Source organism: Gavialis gangeticus, unplaced genomic scaffold, assembly GCF_001723915.1.
Source record: "Gavialis gangeticus isolate Ggan-Ray unplaced genomic scaffold, GavGan_comp1, whole genome shotgun sequence".
NCBI classification, from domain to species: Eukaryota; Metazoa; Chordata; order Crocodylia; family Gavialidae; genus Gavialis; species Gavialis gangeticus.
The window spans coordinates 1,301,942-1,315,802 of NW_017729004.1; the positions used below are offsets into that span (position 1 = coordinate 1,301,942).

General features: G+C 44.1%; 1 protein-coding gene across 1 annotated transcript in view; it reads left to right on the forward strand.

The window, feature by feature from the left end:
- The window catches only part of SMARCC1 (SWI/SNF related, matrix associated, actin dependent regulator of chromatin subfamily c member 1), a 200,010-nt gene that overhangs the window by 145,124 nt on the left and 41,025 nt on the right, over positions 1 to 13,861 (forward strand). The window contains exons 26-27 of the mRNA XM_019507918.1: positions 7,978 to 8,112; positions 12,201 to 12,459. Coding sequence (XP_019363463.1) covers positions 7,978 to 8,112; positions 12,201 to 12,459 — 394 coding nt within the window. The remainder of the gene's footprint in view (positions 1 to 7,977; positions 8,113 to 12,200; positions 12,460 to 13,861) is intronic.

A 13,861-nucleotide genomic window follows, 5' to 3' on the forward strand; every position in this document is an offset into this window, starting at 1 on the left:
TATATATAAAAAAAATAAATCTCATCTTTAAATGCATAAATGCATGCATGTGGGAGTGTCCCATAATGATTAAGATATAGGGCAAAAAGAAGCCAGGCTTGTCATCTTAATTCTGACACCAACCAGGATGAATTTAGGCAAATTGTTTCACTTGTTACCAAAATTTTTTCATCTGTAAAATAATTATAACACTGATTCACAGGGAAGTTGGCATGTTTATGAAGAGCTTTGAAATCCTTGTGGAAAGTACTGTATATGCACATTGGCTAAGATAACATTTTTCTGTTTGTTCAGTGGTCTTGTAAGCCGGCTGCAGCTAATCAAAAAACTTATTTTTACTTTGCCTTTTTCACATACTCTTAGCTAAATCCAGGAAAAACAAAAATTATTTATCTGCAGGCTTTATCTAGTAAGTTTGTAGTTGGGATCGGTGTTCCGCATGGCAACTCCTGGTTTATAACTTCTATTGTAGCCGTCTCTTAAATATCCCTCTTGATGCAACATAGTGAATGCTACACCGTCTACTTCCTCCTCATAGTTAATGTGCCTCAGCTGCTTCTCAGGTCATACTTTTCACTGCTGTTCTTTCTCTGTTCACTATTTATTTTTACTGAGCCTGCAGCAGTATTCTGACACCACAAACTCTGCAGGTTTTTGTAATTCATTGTAGAAGATTGGGACCAGTTGGGTTTTAAGAGAAGAGTGGATCATAGCAGTGAATTTGCTTGTACAATTAAGGGCTCCAATTAATTGTTGGTCTAGGTTGCATTGGTAGCATTTATCCACCTGTGTCGTGTGACTGTATCATTCTGACTCCCCTTTAAAAAAAACAAAACAAAAAATGTGATCAGCTGGATTCACTCAAGTAGCATGGTGTGTGACTTGTTTCATGCCCCATAGGCCATGTGTTCATTGACAGTCCCCCCTCAAACCCCATTTTCCAGGGTTGAATGTCTTTGCCTTTTTTGTGACACTGAGTTCCTTGCCGGGCTCATGTTGAACAGATAAATGGAGCAGACTCTGGTAAAGTACAGTTGTCTTCTCTGAAAAAGAAACTTCAGCCGGTTACTACATAGTTTTATGAAACAACTTGTCCGTGCATCTTTAGCAGAGCCTCTTGTTCTGTGGACAGGCTTGGCTCAAAGGAAAGCTACAACCATGTTCTTGCCTAAAAGAGGGATTTCTTTGTACCCCGCAACAAGCCAAGCTCTTCCCAGAACAAAAGGCTTGCTAAGAATCTGCAGTCGGTTTGTTTTGGAGACCGTGTAGTAACCAGCTGCGGTTCTTTATTCAGCGAAGACAACGCTCTGCCTTGCTTTCCCAGAGTCTTAACTTTGCCTGCTCTAAGCATCGTTAACCAGACAGAGGGAGTCTTAATAGCCTGGTTAGGCCTCTCACCTGGCAGGGGACACCCGGCTCTTTTCTCTGCCCCAACAAATATTCATTTGTGCAAAGTGGAACAGTTTGAGCCAAGAGGATTTGAGACCCCTGCCTTAAAATACCTGGTTGCTGCCGGGGGTTTGAGACCCTTTCCTGAGAGGTAGGACACCTGGGCTCGGGTCTCTATTCCAAAACAGGCAGAGGGATTTGAAACCAGGTCTCTCGCCCTAAGCAAGTGGCCTAATCCCTGAGCTGTAGGTACAAGGAGTGACACAGTTGCTGTGGTCACTTTTCTTAATTTTGAGATCAGTTTACATTTTAGATATCAGTGCTACTTTTTTCTAACTGGTAGCCTTACATTCAGCTTGGATGCAAAGGTGAAGCTGTGTTCTGTTTCTTGCAACAACAGTATTGAGAATTAAGTCAGAATGTGCATATTGATGCTCAAGCTGGCACAGAAGCAACCCATGTTACCTATGGCAGCACTGCAAAGCAAACAGGAGTGCAGGTTCTCAGTAAAATAAGTAGATCACAAAGCCGTTCGAAAGGTACAGTTCTGGCTTGCTTGATCTCTGTCTGTGATGATGACTTTTCCTTACTCCTCTTTGTGCACTTCCGGTGGGAGATCCAGACAGTCTGTTTGAAAATGCAAAGACCCCTTAGTTTTGCCTCTTGGATTTGGAACATGTTGGTTTTTTTCAGGTGTTGGTACAATAGTCAAAGTGGAAATTGGAAGAAAAGACAGTGAGGATGGGTTGAGTTTTTTGGTGTTTTTTTTCTTTGTTGTTCAGTTGTGTTTGTTTTTTGGGAGGAGTCCCCCCCACTTTTATGCTATTTCTATATTACTGTATTATTTGAGGGTCTCGCTGACTTAACAGATGCTAAGGTTCAACTCCCATTTCACAGGTGGCAGAACTCAAGCATGGATGGGATTTGTTGCTGCAGCGTACTTTAAGAGTCCAGAAGACCTCGTCATAACCTCTAGAACCGTGCATTTTCTGCGGGTGGGAACAGTAGTGTAGCACAGTACTAGAATAGCCATACACAAGAGGCAGCGCTGTCTTTTATTAGGTAGGGTTGCTGTGCGTGGTTCCATTACTTTTGGGGATAACTGAGCAGAATTCCCTTGCAGACGGTATTCTGAAATGGAAGGTCATGTGAGCAGCCATCTCGTTTACAGGTACAGTCAGGGAAGAGCCAGTCACTAGGCACTCTGAAATGCTTCACAAAGCAATTAGAGCATGAAAGACCTTGGTTAAAGACAAATTCTAGTTCCATAACGTGAAACTCTTGCAATGAAGTGTGAATCCTTCAGATCACCTGGCCCCCTTGTAAGGACTTTTATATGTCTGCATCTGCCTCTGAAACCCTGGGACTCTCCTGCTCATAGCAAAACCTCTTATCTGAGTGGTGAGCACTTATGTTAAAGGAGCAGCTTCACTTCTGCACTTCAGACTGACGGGCACTTTCAGGCAAACAATCGAGGCATAAATAGGCCTGAAACCTAATCGTATTTTTGAGAGCCTTCCTGCATCAAATAAAGCTCATTCCTCTTTTCTTCCTTTTGTAATGTGTCAGAGGCTTAATTTATACATTAAAATCAAAATGACGTGTGTGTGTGCACGCATACCCCCAACCATATTTTATATCTATCTATCTATCTATCTATCTATCTATCTATCTATCTATCTATGTGAATAAAATGCATGTGTCTATGTGTATAATATATGTATGTATGTATACACCCCCCATATTTTATATCTGTCTATGTATGTGTACACACCTTCATATTTTATCTATACATGTCTGTGTATGTATGTACACACGCACTCCATATTTTATATTTGTATATATATGTGTGCCTGTGTCTATATATGTATACATACACACATGATTATATACATGCGTGATGTATTTATGTGCGTGTGCGCGCACACATGCACGCACACACACACACGTGTATATATAATGAGAGAGAATCCACATTGTAATTAGGGCCTTTGCACTGTAAAGTAGCATTACAGTGCAATGAGGACTTCTCTTCCCATTTGCTCTAAATATCCAGGGAGACTTAAGATCTTTAGGGAGCCAGGCTGTGTATGTGTGATGGAGTAACCTCAGCTCTGTTAAACCCCAGTTTATTAGCTGTTCCTATAAAAAGTTGTATGACACTGCAAATGTTACATTTGAAAATCTCCTTGTGTCAAAGGACTCTTGCAGGGGCTTTTTGGGGATGTAGGCTGGTGAATGGGAGAACTTTTTAATTTTTTTCCCCTTTGGGCTAATCTGGTGTTTTGCTGGGGCAGGTGATTAGGGACACAACTTCTGTTCCTACATCTGTGAGTGCCTTGTTTGAATTTGGGCTAGTCCTTTCACATCTTTCCTACTGTTTCCTATCTGTAGACTAGGGTTTATAATCCACACATGCAGCTTGTGAGTATTTTAAAGTCCTTTGGGGAAAGAGTGTCAAATGCAGAGTACTAGTGTGTTCTTGCTTGTGATACACCCCCTTTACATCGTTCTCCTTCCTCACGCTAGATGACTAAATCACTTTTTTTTTTTTTTTTTCCCCCTTGCCATAAAGAAATGCAGCTAAAGGGAGACCTAGGGGAATCCCTTTCAGCATCTTTCTTCTGTGGATGCCCTTTCCCTGCACATAGTTTTAGTGCCCTTTACTGGGTCATGCGATTGAGCAAAGCAGCCTCCAGAAAGGCTGCTGATCCATGGATAATAAGGCCAGAAGGGCCTATTGTACTCATCTGGCTCATGCTCTTGCATGACACGGGATCAAGTTTCATTTTTGTTCGAAGTCCAATTGTTTAGGGTTGAACTAAAGAAGATCTTGGAACAGGGTGGAGGGGGTGGAAACAATCGGACTTTTAATAGAAAACTGCCAGTGATGCAGAATCCACCGCGGCCGTTTGCCCAGTGGTCCTCAACCTTGACAGGCGCAAGGCCCCCCTTGGAAAATGGCAGCTCTTAGTTTTTGCTTGATTTTTGGCTACAGAAAAATGAGACCCATTTTTCTGTTGCAGAGAACTTGAGAAGATCACAACAGGCCAGAAAGAACTCCATAATGTTAAAAACAGTTTGAAAACCAGGTTTATCTTGTGCGTTATGTTGGCACAGCCAGCCTTGTACCCTACGACACACTGGAAAGGATCTCAAGGCACCCTGGGGTGCCACAGCACCTCGGTTAAGAATCAGTGCCGTAGCAAGTGGTATATTACTCCCTAAGTCAGTGCTTTACTTCTACTCTAATTTTTGTCTTACTTCGGCCTAATAGGATCTTGTCATTCCTTTGTCTCCCAGACTCAAAAGTTTTCTATCAGCAAATTCATTCCCTCCAGTCCTGAGTTCCTACAGCACCTATTTGGGGAACTTGCTGGCAGCCTAGTTCCCAGCTATTTATGTGATCCCTTTCATAACCCCACTGAGTTCTCCCTTAAAGGCTGTAGCGAGGCTTCTCGGCCCCTCTGCTCCTCTTGAAAGGCAGCTATCTAACTTCCAACCTATTTTTACCCATATCCAGTTCACACCCACTTTTTCTTGTGCCATCATTATCCTTTTAGCTTCAGCAGCTCTTCTCCCTCTATTTAACCTTCCTGATCAGTTCATGGGGAGCCATGTATCTGCAGTTGGCCTTTGTTTTCCTAGGTTAAACAAAGCCAAGCTCTTCAGGTCTCCACTGGGAAGGGAGGTGCTCCATTAGCTTAATCGCCCTAGTGACCCTCCTCTGCATCTGCTCTGGTTCCAGTTCATCTGTTAAATGTAGGTGACCAGAGTTGTACACACATTCCAGGGCAGTTTTTACCAGTGCTTTGTGCAGTAGTATTACTACTCTCCTGGAAATCTTTCTCCTGCTCCATCCTAGGATTGTATTTACCTTTCTCTTGGCTGCATCATTTCAGTCACTCGCACTCCTGCGATTGACTAACGCACAAAGTATTTATAGACCGTGATAGTCATCCATTAATCTTCTTCTGATAAGCTCAGTAGAGTGAGCTCCCTGTGCGCTCACTATAAAGGATGTTTTCCAGTCCTCTCATTATTCTCATGTCTCTTCTCTTAACTTTCCCCAATTTATTGACATCTTTCAACTGTATGCTCCAAAAGTATTGCAGTAGTGGCTGAGCTGGTGTCGAATAGAGATGTAACCGCACTACTCCTCGAGATTCTCCTGTTTATACATCTAAGAATTGCTTTAGCCCTTCTGATCATGGCTGTGTGCTGGAAGTCAGGAGGGATAAGCATCTGAACATGATCCCCACATCTCTGAGTCACCACTTCCAAGATTAGGTCCCCTGTCCTATAAGTGACCTGCATTTGTTTATCTGAGGTGCATCATTTTAGGTTTAGCTTTATTAATACACACACATTGTTGTCTCGTACCAGCCCACCAAGCAAGCCAGATTGCTGAATTGGTGTCCTGTTCTTCTTCTTGCTTAGCATCCTCTCAGTGTTTGGCAGTGGCAAACCTTGTCAGTAGTGATATGCATCACTTCCCCCTCCCTTCTAGGCAGGTTGGGGTGTTATGCAACACAAGGCCGAGAACCAGTTCCTTTGGGTCCTTCTCAAAGAGTGCCTGCTATGTGCTGTTTCCTTATTACGGTTTTATTTTGAGACCAATTGGCCACGTTCATCCATTTGAAGTGTACCATGTTGATTTCTGCATGGGTCCAGTTTCCTTTCAAATGCCCTGTGGTACCCAGGGAAATGCTCGACAAAAGGCCAAGTTTACACAGATTGCCCCTTATCAACCAAACTTTTGGACCCTTCTAAAATATCAGGCTAGTTTGATAAGAACTGTTTTCTGTAAGCCCATGTTGATTGGCATGGATTATATTACCACCCCCTAACTCTATTAATAAAGAGTCTTATCAGCCATTCTCTTACCTTCTCCCAAATGGCTGGTTGGTTGTTTGGCCTATAATTAGACAGGTCATCCCTTTTACCTTTTGAAATACTGCCGTGACCTACTTTTATTTCTTCATCTTCTGGAACTTTGCCCAGTCTTCCAAGGCTTTGCAAAATCAACGTTAATGATCCAGAGAGCTTCTTGGCTGACTTTTTTTTGAAGCTCCTGAATACAAGTTTTCTGGATCTGCTATTTTTAAGTGTCCAATTTACTTTGTTGCTGTTTAACATTCCCCTTCCTGATGAACGCACGTTGGCTCCCCCTCCCCAAATATGTTCGGCATTTTTAAAATGTTCTATGATTGATTTAATTCTTGATCCCACATTACAGTTTGGAAAACTAAGGCATGGGGAAGTGAAGTAAATAGTCCTAAACTGCACACTCAGGCAGTGTTGGAACCAGAATTAAAGCGCTTAATTCCTGTGCTAAGGTCACTGAACCCTTTTCTTGTAGTATGAGCTTTACGGTCTGTTGTGGTCTGCTGAAGTGTGTGTTCAGCAGAGCCAACATATTTTCTCCCCTATAGTGTACAAGCATCATGGTGCTACCACATTGTACCTAATCATGACTGCACCAGAAAATAAGGTTTCAGACACTGTTCCCTGGCTCAGTTCTACAAACCAAACAGCTGGCTTTGCTGAATTCTGCATTTTGTTTTTGAACAGAGATGTGATGGTGGCTAGTACATTTTGCCATTTAAGAACTCATTCTTCCTTTTCCCTTCATGGTTGAAACTTAAAATACTGGAGCATTTTACAAGTAAAAAGCAGACAGTGTCGTATTTAATGACTGTCTCATTTAGATATCATTTATTTAAATGATTAATCCTCCTCAGACGTGCACATGATTATCTGCAGTAGTAAAGATAAACCTTGTGGGGCATCTTTGAGGCTGGTTAGTTTCATCTGTAGTCTATTTTTTGCTCTCTTACATTTTCAATGTAGCCTCGCTTTTAGCTTTTCATAAAATGGGACTGCTGTGATAACTGGTTATAAAGGAAAACGGGGGTTTCCTTTATGGATACTTTGAAAGCGTATTAGGCAGAGAGTCAGGCATAGCTACCTAAAGCTTTTTGGGTAGACTCTCCCCTAGGCTGAAGCAGAATGGCTACACTGGGAACAACTTAAATCTTTACTTGCTTGCTGTAGGATGCTGTAATGGGGTCCATTTTTAACTAATTGTATGATTTCAAATCCAGCTGAGCAAAGATCTCTAGAATGGCTGATGCATGCCTCCAGTCACTTAGGCCTCCTGTATGTGTCGTTTCATGCAGTAGACATCATTAATGAGATCTGTTTTACATGACATGGGCTCCTCAGCTACTATAACCTGCTAACCTTAGACCTAGTTTCTTTTCCCCACATTATAATACCTCTGTGCCGCTTACTCACAATGCTGAAAGGCTTGAAGTAACATGACCCTGCCTAGGGGCAGTACTCTTCGTGTTAGAGCCTAGCATCTATCTGCTTTGACTAAAAAGTTCTGAAAGCGTAGGATGATTGTTGATCGTCCTTCTGAACTTAAAAGATTGAAAATGAGTAACAAATAGATGTTTGACAAAAGTGAACAAATGTTGGAATGCAGGCACCAGTTCATATGTGGTTATTTAATTCTGTAACGCACTGAACTCCCTCCTGTAACAGATGCATGTGGCTAAACTTTGTATGTTTTACCCTCAGCACCTGGCAGCAGTGGAAGAGAGAAAGATCAAATCTTTGGTAGCTCTCCTGGTGGAAACACAAATGAAGAAACTGGAGATCAAGCTTCGTCATTTTGAGGAGCTGGAAACGATCATGGACAGAGAGAAAGAAGCTGTAAGTGCAGATGTTGTCTCCCTTATCCTAGAGCAGAACCATTGGCTGAAGAGATCTGTGTTGTAAGGACAGTTGGGTCATTAACAGATCCCTTCAGATCTGCACCCTTTGTTAGTTCACCTAGCACTGATCATTAGTTAGTTACTGCTCATTTCACCAGTCACATCAAGTTGGGTGGTATTGCAGATAACTTGAAGGGCAGGGCTAGAAAGCAGAATGACCTGGATGATGGCAGATGTTTTTCCAGTCTAATCAGATGAGCTTCAACAAGGACAAGTGCAAAGCCCTACACTTGGGATGGAATAATTGCATGAACAAATACATACGGGGGAATGACTGACTAAGCTACAGGACTGCAGAGAAGGACCTGGGGGTTACAGTGACCATAGGCTGATTATGAGCTAACAGTGTGCTGTGGTTGCAAAATAAAAAAAAAAAACCAACAGCATCATAGGCTGTATTTCCAGGAGGGTCACGTGTAAATCAAGGGAAGTGATTTCTTCTGCCCAAAGTTGTATTTTTATACTTTTAACCTGGTTGGTCTTTAGTCTTTGTCTGTTCCTGTTCCTGGAAAAAGTTGCCTCCACAGTTCCCAGGAGCATGTGTCTCCTACTCAGCACTTTCTGTGTGTTTGCTCAACCTTGAGTGCCCTCCCAGTGCAGGTGCTGTCCTCTGGAGATAGTCAGGTGCCTTAACCTGTAGAGCTCCCTGGGCAGATTACATATCTCTGAGCTGGAGGGTGAAAGTGCAGCTCTAAGAGGAAGTAAAGCCAAAGGAGGCTACAGCAAGAATTGGGATGTGATGGGGAAGCAGTTGATTAAAGGGGACAGAAGAAGAAAGAGCAATGGGATAAGAGAGAGGGGCCAAGAAGACAAATGTGTGGGGAGGAGGTCAGTGGAGGGGAGGGAGAGTTTGTTTGAGTAAAAGACCCCGTGCTTTTGTTTTGGTCTTGGGAAGGGCCTTGGGTTCTTCCCAGCACAAATGCAGTGATCCTAAAACAAGCGAACGGCAAGGGCATCAGCCATTCTTGGTTACTTCAGTCGCTCTGTTTCACTGTCAGCGACTACTTTGCTGTGCCCTGATACACGTTCAAAATCGGGAATACCACAGAGGAGGTGCAGTCTGCGCAGATTTGTCACTGGTGGCTGTGGTGTTTGCTGAGCCAAGCTTTGGTTCATTTGTTGGCTGTTTTTCCAGATGAGATCTTGTGTCATCCTAACTACTGCAATGAGCCCAAAATAAAATGTTTCATCAGGGACTCGTTGCCTTTTCCATACCCCCGTGGATTAGTTTGCTGTTTGTCTTGTGCAGAGGATGGTGGTGCATGTAGGCGAGATGAGATGCTGACATGTAATTCTGGGTTTTTCCTACTCATCCTAATAGAGTTAATGGAATTTACATCCTCGTCCTGGCATTAATCAGACTGATGGGGTTTGACAAACTGGTCTCTTATCACAACTGAATGTCAACAAGGGTTTCTTCTTTGCTTGGCTTCCTCTGCTGTTCCAGTGTGGCATCTGCCTCTGACACTGATTGGCAGCTCAAGAAATGGCCGTAACTAGGTTGAAAAGGTTCTCTATGAATCTCCTTATCTTTGGGGGATATAGTCTGTTACAATGACATCTCTTTCTCCATTCTGAGGCACATGACATTTCCCTTTTTAAAATGTATGTACAAACTTGCCCCCTGGCTTCTGGTGGCTAAAATGCAGCTTTATTCCCCTGACATCCTGGATATTTAGCAGAGTAATTAATTTAACAAAAGGAGAAGTTCAGGAGCGGTGTTGCGGGCTCTCTGCGCACGTCCTTCCAGCTGTATTCAAGTTGTCACAGCCCTGTGCTAAAGGTCACCTACTCGTTACTGCTGGAAGACATCCCCCACTTGGGGTTGGAAGGGACAGGGTTTTAGGCACTGCACATTGTGTTTAATTTGTAATCTGAAGCAATTTCAGCACCGTTAGCTCAGATGGCGTGTCTGGAGGCTCTACAGATAGGAGCCTTGTTGACCCAGACTTTGGGGTAACACATGAATGAATGCGTTCTTTAGTGCGGAGGGAGGGGGGAAAGCAGAGGGGTGGGCTGGTGACGGCTGTTGTAGCAGTAAAGAATACATCCACGCAGCAGTTGCTTTTTGCAATATCCCTGTGGATTAGATCGCTTCTCTTTTTGAAAACGTTTTACACCTCGCTCCAGTTGTAAATGTGGTGGAGAAGCTTCTGTCATTCCTGGCCTCAGCACTCTCTGTCTCTTCCCCATCAGTTTGTTTTTTGGGGGTTTTTTTTTTTTAGCAGCCAGGCATATTTTTAGGCATGTGTTGGCATTGTGGGAATACTCATAATGACATCCCATTGGATTGCCCTCTTTAGATGTACTGTAACGAGATGATGGCATGAAGATGGAGAGGCGGGGACGTGGTAGCACAAAAGCGTGCTGCAGTGGTACTTCCCTTTATTCACCCTTGCTCTTGGAGCACTTGCTGTAATTCTGCTGTGAACTGCCTACCACCTCTTGGCTCTGCTTTCACACAAGCACCATCACATCACTGGTGTATTTGTCCCTTCATCTGAGCAGATTCCTCCTGGTAACGTCAAATCGGTCAAGGACACAGAAATCATAGCAGGGTGAATAAACACGTCATGGTCATTACATGCTGAAAAACATTCCCCAACAAGAGCTATGCATTATTCATTAGTGTCCCCATCTGGTTCTGTTTGTGAATGCCTGCTCTGTAGCAGAAGGCTGTTCTCATACATGTGCTGGAGGTGAACGTCTGCTACATGGGTGGAGTTGGGGGGTCTTTGTGTGTTGTGAAAGGGTGCTCCCAAAGATTAAAGGCCTCTGAATGCAAGCAAAGTGTTAAACCCCAAAGCACGGCTTGTTGCTTAAAGCACTCCCCTTTGAGCCTTGAGAGAAGAGATGCAACTTTCTGTAACATGGGTTTTTAGCCTCCATGGGTTTTTTAACTTGATATAAGAAATCATAACCACCATCACTTTTTCTTTCCTTCCCTAGGAAGAGACGGCTTAGCCAGAATCCAGACAAAGGCCATTCATATCCACAGAGCATAATTCAACCACATGGAGTTTGCAGGGGAATTAGGAGAGGAATGTATTAGCTGCCTGTCTTCTAGGCTGATGTTGGTTTCTGACCTGCTTCCTAGTTAGCATAGAGAGGATGTCTGTTTAAATGAGGTTGCCAGCTGGCATAGTTCATACTCAACTCTCCACAAATCCAGTTTCTCCACATTTTCACTAGTTTCTTTCATGGCTTCCTGAACAGAAGGGGTTTGTATAGTTCTGGTGAAAAGTGTTGTTGTAAACCTCCACCAGACTAAAGGATGTATGTTTTGTACGTTAAATGTTGCTGATTTTAAACAACTCAAATATTTTTCAAGCGAGTTATGGCTTAATGTACCAGGCTCGCTGACCATGATGAAACAATCACCGGGGGACTTACAGTAAGAAACCATTTCTGCAGTTAACAGATTTATTCAGTGTCTTGGTTTTGGGTTACAAGGCTTGGCCTCTAAACTCCCATAGCGACCTGTTGGTAAAAGAAGTTGAAGGGAGAATCATCCTGCTCAGACTGCCCCGCGTACAAGCCAGACCCAGTGACGAGTGGGTTGTGGTGATGTGCAGCTCTTACTCTGGAAATTGGGGCCTGTAGTTTGTGTTGCGGGGGCAGAACTTGATCATGGAGGATTTCCACAGGGGATTCCTTGGGTTGTATGTGGTTAGGATGCGGTGACTTTCTTGAACATGGTGCAAGAAGGTGACTGGATGCTGGTGAAGGTTTGGAAATGAGTGCAGGTTGGCCACTCATACCGTTTATCTTGTAGACAACTGTAGCGGCATTGCCGAGGCCAAAAGCACCACAGTAAATTTTACCTACAGCAAGTAGCACCGGGCAGCACCCCTCATTAATAGCATGTGCTGTCGCTGACTGGGGAGCAGCACTGAGCTGAACAGATGTTCCCATCTGGTTATAAGACTTTCTGGAGGACGTGACTTTCCTATGCCTTCTCGTTTGTAACTTAGCTGTGTTCTCTCTTTTTTCCCTTGTTCCCCATCTCCCCTGGCTTGACTGTAGCTAGAACAGCAGAGGCAGCAACTGCTGACGGAGCGCCAGAACTTCCACATGGAGCAGCTGAAATACGCTGAATTACGGGCTCGCCAGCAAATGGAGCAGCAGCACAGTCAGAACGCCCAGCAGTCGCACCAGCACTCCAGCGGGCCAGGCATGAACCCACTCGGGGCGCCCACACATCCGGGCTTGCTGCCCCATCAGCAGCCCCCTCCGTACCCCATGATGCATCACCAGATGCCCCCTCCTCACCCACCACAGCCAGGTAAGAGATTAGTGTGACAGGTCTGTCTGCACCCTTTGTGATGGACTTCAGCTGGAAAGAAAAGAGGCAGTGCTGAGTTAAGTTGCACAGAGAGGTGCATGTGGATTCATGTAGCATGGTGCTTACAATATAACAGGTGCCTCTGACAAAGCGGGAAGGCAGTTTGAGTCCAGAGTGGTTCATGCGATTCCCCTACATAGCTTCATTTGGTCACTCTCCTCAACCTTGCCATAGCTGCAGCCTGCCTTTGTCGACAAGCCTAGAATCAGGCAATCAAAACATTTTTGTTTCTTTTTCTTGGGTTGCTGCTTGTTTATGTTAGGATATGCGAGTGAAACCTGGCATCTCCCCAGTATCCCTGTTACTCACTGGTTCAACGATGGTTCTTTCCAGCTCTTCTTATGGAAGGCCGCTTTTCATCATTGTCATCCCCGTACCAATCCGGAGACACTCCAGGGCAAAGCCAGCCCACGTCAACATGGGAATAGCAGCTCTGAACATTTTCCAGGTTCCAGGAAAAGTGCACCAAAAACGAATACATTATTCTACCCTTTTTTTCAGTGTAGCATCCCTCGCTCCTGCCACCAAAATGTTGGTGGGTGGGTTGTAAGTGCTGTAAATGCAAATGTATTGCTGGCCTAGATTATTCATAACGAATAGCCAACATTTTGCTACTATATAAAGATGGGGAGAGAGTCCCTGGCAGGGAGAGATCCTGCGGTCTGCATTAGACAGAACACAAAGAGAATGGGGAGAAAGAAGGGGAACTAGAAGCAGAGGGAAGAGGATGCTAAAATAAGCAGCTCGGATACGCAAGAGACCAAAGCAGAGTGAGAGGAAAGGAGTGGGTAGCACGAGTGCAAATTCCAGGGGCAGGGGATTTGGAAAGAGCAGAGGAGGGATACCTCATGCACGGGAAGAGAGTACTGTTTAGGGACAGGAAGCAGCAGAAGGAAACGCATGAAAGCTGGAGTGGGCATCAGAGCCAGCAGGAACAACGGGACAAGGCACGCAGAGTGCCAGCAGGGATGAGCAATGCGAGGCAGCAAGAGCTGTGCCTCTTGCTACTTTGCTTCCTTGCAGTGGGTTAAGGCAGGCTTCTACCAGTTGAATTTCCTGGAGGATGTTCTGGTTTGTAGGCAGCTACTGCTGAGGATTTGCAGGTTTTTTGTGAGGATTTGCTGAGGACTTTCTAGTCAGCCATTTAAACTCCAGTGCTTAAAAGAGCAGTTGGGAGACTCCATTGGTTCCCTCACCTTCTCTCAGATGCCCCAAAAAATCCATCTCCAAAACTAGAAAAAGGGTGGGATAAAAGAACACCCCTCAATAGAAGGAGCATTCAAATATTCTATGCAGCAACTGCTTCACATTATAAAGAAAATTTATTTTAAAAAAATTACGT